This window comes from Diplotaxodon limnothrissa, linkage group LG5, assembly GCF_057381915.1.
Source record: "Diplotaxodon limnothrissa isolate DT_005_m linkage group LG5, D_limnothrissa_male_GT1.1, whole genome shotgun sequence".
NCBI lineage: Eukaryota > Metazoa > Chordata > Actinopteri > Cichliformes > Cichlidae > Diplotaxodon > Diplotaxodon limnothrissa.
Genome location: NC_140600.1, coordinates 2,225,770 through 2,230,590, shown reverse-complemented (window position 1 = coordinate 2,230,590; position 4,821 = coordinate 2,225,770). Strand labels below are relative to the sequence as shown.

Here is a 4,821-nt window from a genome sequence, read left to right as displayed (position 1 = left end):
GAGCAGTCGGCTGGTTTCTCCACTCCCATCTGAACAATAAGAAGGTAAAGTACAACACAGACGTAACTTTGGCTTAACTCGGTGTCCAGGAGCTCCGGCTACAACATTTCTTGCCCTCTGTTTCCTCCTCCTCCTCTTCTTCTTCTCCTTAACGAGCCCTGTAATGTCTGTTAATTTTGTGTGTGCTAGTTAATGAGCATTAATCCATCACCCCTGGATGCTATTGTTGCGAGGCGGGGGCCATTTGAATGCAAATGCGTGACACTGTGACAGCAAGGTGCTTATTAAACTGATGTGTCCGCCTGTCTTTTCTGCTGGGAGCTCAGGGGAGTGAAAAGACGCGGGGCAGCTGGACTATACACGGAGTTGCTCACACCAAGTTCTGTTCGGCTGCAAAGCGAAACTACTACAGCGGCAACAAAATGGCAAGTTCAGCCTCTTTAGACACGGTGGTGTCCTGCGGGAGGACTGCGCCGTCCGCGGCTCCCAAAACGCTGGCTTTCTCCATCGACTGGATCATGTCCAAGAGCTCGGAGCCGAAAGGGAACGCGGAGGAACGTTCAGAGGGGAAAAAACTGCTAGGGCTCTGCTCCCCAATCCCCTGCATGATCCCGCTACAGCCCTTCAGCTACGACCTCCAAGCCAAGGCGCTGATGAGCTATTCGGAGCTGTGGAGAGCCAGTTTTAGGGGAACTTTGTGCGGCTCGCCAGCTGCTCCGTGCAAAGGAAACTGCGGGTTGTGCGGCAAAGGGGATCCGAGCCTGAAGCAGCAGCTGCTGACGTCAGGGAGCAGGGTGGTAAAACCTCAGGTCCTGAACCAGGCCGTGCCCAGCAGTGGCTCGCTCTACTATTTCAATTACCTGGACTCTGCGTACCAGCAGTCGGAGCTGCTGGCCGGCCACTGGCTCTCCAGCCCGCAGGCCCAGGCCTCTCTGTCGGCGCACCACAGACTTTTGCTGCTGGAGAATGCCAAACTGACCGGTGTGGGCACCGACAAGCTGCCCACACCTCAATACCCACACAAGGAACATCTGCCAGGGCAGCTGGACCAGATAGTGAAAGAGAGCCACGGCCTGACAGCTGAGAAAAGCGGCATAAAGACACACAGCAAACTCAGCGGCAGTGGCAGTGCGGACGGAAAACCCAAAAATTTCACCTGCGAAGTGTGTGGAAAGGTACGGTTTTAATGCATTTTTGTACATTGTTATTATATTCTATATTTTATATAAAACATGAACAAATGCGCCAGCATCTACACACCTATATAAACTCAATAATGAACTTTTGAGGCCGATGTTAGTTTTTTTTCTTCCTTTTTCTGACGCTTGTTTTAAAAATGCAGGTCTTTTGTCTTTTTAGAATAATGTTTACTCATATTTTGTATGCCTTTGTGTCGTCTGCAGGTTTTTAATGCGCATTACAATCTTACCAGACACATGCCGGTGCACACGGGGGCCCGGCCCTTCCTATGTAAGGTGTGCGGTAAAGGATTCCGGCAGGCCAGCACGCTGTGCAGACACAAGATCATCCACACGCAGGTGAGACACTGTTTCACTGTGACCTTTCCAGCTTTTTGACTTGACTTTGTTTGAATTATTTTCTCTCATTTTGACCTGTAAGGAAAAGCCTCACAAATGCAACCAGTGTGGAAAAGCGTTCAACAGAAGTTCGACGCTCAACACTCACGTCCGGATCCACGCAGGGTATAAACCATTTGTGTGCGAGTTCTGCGGGAAAGGCTTCCACCAGAAAGGTAAATACTGGGCGCTGGAGTCCTCTTTAATCAGCTGTATTATATTACTGACTGGAAATTGTATCCTGATGTGATGTTTCCTATTTTCAACACTGCGGTGATTCAGAGTGTTCATGTGCAAACGAACAAAAAGCTTTCTCTTCAGCTCGTGTTATTATTCCACGAATTTATTTCATGAAATCTGCTGCCGTGCAGCCTAGTCATTATTTTTGCTGGGTTGAGCAGTCAGCTTTTAGAAATCCACAACTCGGTGGAGAACTTCCTCACTAAGAGGAGACGTGATTGAAATAATTGCTACACTGGCTGATGGACTCTGTGCTTTAATTGTGCTGGATGCTGTTTAACATCTCGCGCACATTGTTTAGAATCGAATAAAATAATCATTTATTGTCATATACAACGAAATTGTGGGTTCTCAACTTGACTACTGACGAAAAATATAAATACGAAAAAATGCCATTTTATTTTATTTTATTGTTTTTGTTAAGCTGGACTTGAGATTTGGAGCATAAATGCACTAATAATTTTATAGCATTATGCACGAAGATTCCGATTATTCTGCCCGCTCAATATTGCGGAAGTTCGCAGCCGAGCAGAGCTCTTTATGCAGACTCGCTGGAGTTAGTGTGGCGACATCGGCGCTCATCCTCAACATTTGGCATCTGCGCTGCCGAAATAAATAACGTCTGCGGTAAAAGCAGAAAAAGCTTATATTTGAAGTAGTCAAAGGGGAAATAACTGTGGGCTCACCGATGAGCACGAATCGGTGGGTGGAAATGAGACTTGTCACTTTACACGGACTAATTCTACCTTCGAGACTGTCGCATTTTCCCCGGGTCATTAGTCAGACCCCGGCAAAGTTGGAAACCGGCCTCCTTTAGTTGCGGCTGCGCTTGATTTTGACAAAGTTTGACAACTTTTTGACTTCGGCACACAAAAAGCCGATTAATGAAGGCTGTGGGGTGGAGGAGGCTCCAGCTGAACTGCTGGTGGAAAAAGAAAAATCGCAGTTGTAAAACGCGTTCCCTCTCTGCTTTTTTTTTTTTTTTTTAATGTGTAGATGTTTCGCAGAAAAATTTATATTCAAATTTTGTTCAAGCGGTTTTATTTTTCAGATTCTCCTGATTAAATTATTTTCTTTGGCCAGATTGGAGTGAAATGTTTAGCTGTGTAATTTCAGGGTAAAAACGATTAACTCAGACCAGGCGGATTTTTTTTTAAATTAACCCAAGTTCCCCTGAAGCTGACTCTCCTCAGCTCTGACGGGCTCATCAGCGCATCTGCTCTCTGATATTAGAAGCCGTGAAATCTACAATATTTCTGAGGTATTGAGTGCATTTTTATCCCCTTTTTCTATTTTCTAATACTGGTTTTAGGCCGTTTTATACTAGAGGGAGGAAAGCTGGTTATGGTCAGACGACTGGTTTTCACACAGATGCACTTTTTTCGTTTGACCTGGAGTTGTTTCTATTGACACTCACACATCAGCGAGACATGAACGTTTGATTTCGTGCTGCGAAAAGGCCACGGGTTAAATAAGCAGATGTTAAAAGGGTGGCAAAAATTCTAATGTCACACCTTTCCCCCTTTGAATCCTTTTTTTAACTCCTTCTCAGAAGAATTGTGAAGACAAAGTGAAAAGACTGTGATAAAAATGACATTGTGTTTTAATTCATATACTCTTATTTCGCAGGAAACTACAAGAACCACAAGCTGACGCACAGCGGGGAGAAACAGTACAAGTGCTCCATCTGCAATAAGGCCTTCCACCAGATCTACAACCTGACCTTCCACATGCACACACACAACGACAAGAAGCCCTTCACCTGCGCCACTTGTGGCAAAGGCTTCTGCCGCAACTTCGACCTGAAGAAGCACATCAGGAAGCTGCATGACAATGGCTTCTCGGCGGCTTCAGAAGCCTCCAGAGAGCTGCAGAGCTGAGCCATTGCTCGTTTCCTGCTATGACTTTTTAGCGGGCAGTTTTTAAGGTCTGACAAGGAAGTGAGGGAGTTCAAAAAACTGGACCCGAATCTTTGAAAAGAAATGAGGTAATCGGCTCCCGTCAGTGTCTCAGCAGGAATGCTGCAGCGAACAAAAAACAGACAACATCCGCCCAACACTGTCGCGATGTTTTGGGTCCACATAGAATTTCTTTCTGCATTTCCACAGACTGAAAGAGAAACCCCCTGTCTCCACGATGGAACTGTAAATAACGATAATAATAATCATAATAATAATAACGTGAATCATCTGGGGAATGCATCGCCATGTTGTTTATTTCATTGAAAAACTGTTCCTGTGAATAAATAAGTTAAATTATATTGAAACTGAATGTCTGAGCCATGTTTGCATTTTGAAGGTATTTGAAAATAAAACAATTATATGATCAAAGTTTATTCTGAAACACTTTGTAAGGTGCAAATATCACATTTAGACAACACACACAAGAAAAAACCGGTAAATGAAAACAGAGAAGGCCGCGAGACAACCAAAGTGTGTGATATTCAAAGACGAAGTAACTAAAACAAACGACATTTGGAAATATAGTGGAAAAACGGCACAACCTAAAAAATAAAAACAGCGAAAAAGTCTCATTTGCTTCTTATCTTTCATTAATTCTATTTGTTACATTTTCCAGCAAATGTAAACTGGGAGGCACGCGTGCACGAGCGCAGACGGTACTGGTATTTTGGAGCGCGGGTACTGTATGCTCTGCGGCCACTTTTATTCAACATTTACTGACAGACACGATCTTAATAATACTGCATTTACACTTGACTCTGGCTTAATGGCACAAATGATCAGATATAACACGAGGCTCTTGAAAGCGAATTACATTAAGCAGCTAAACAGCCTCGGGAGAAGGAGCGGTGGGGGTGGGGGCCACGCCGTCATCCGGAGCCGCTCATCAGAACAGGAGATAATGGAGCACTCGGGCCGCAGCTCCTTATCTGGGCCTCCGCGTTAATAGAGCTCAAGTTATTCTCCGCACGGCTTCTGGAACAATATTATCCCTGCACACATTCTGTCAAGAGGCCGATCCGTGCTCCCAAATGGCGCTCATT

The 4,821-nt window shown here is 45.1% G+C and overlaps 1 protein-coding gene across 1 annotated transcript; it reads left to right on the top strand.

Annotated features, from left to right (window-relative positions):
* Positions 1-422: 422 nt before the first annotated feature.
* fezf2 (FEZ family zinc finger 2) lies at positions 423-3,697 on the top strand. Its single transcript, XM_085353671.1, has 4 exons — positions 423-1,175; positions 1,404-1,538; positions 1,621-1,753; positions 3,447-3,697. Exons 1-4 carry the CDS (start codon positions 423-425, stop codon positions 3,695-3,697), a joined length of 1,272 nt encoding a protein of 423 aa, XP_085209797.1.
* Positions 3,698-4,821: the final 1,124 nt, after the last annotated feature.

Coding starts and splice junctions, on each gene's coding strand:
- fezf2 (XM_085353671.1), top strand. CDS start 423: ATGGCAAGTTCAGCCTCTTTAGACACGGTGGTGTCCTGCGGGAGGACT. Junction 1,539..1,620: donor ACAAGATCATCCACACGCAG/GTGAGACACTGT, acceptor TTGACCTGTAAG/GAAAAGCCTCACAAATGCAA. Junction 1,754..3,446: donor GAAAGGCTTCCACCAGAAAG/GTAAATACTGGG, acceptor CTTATTTCGCAG/GAAACTACAAGAACCACAAG.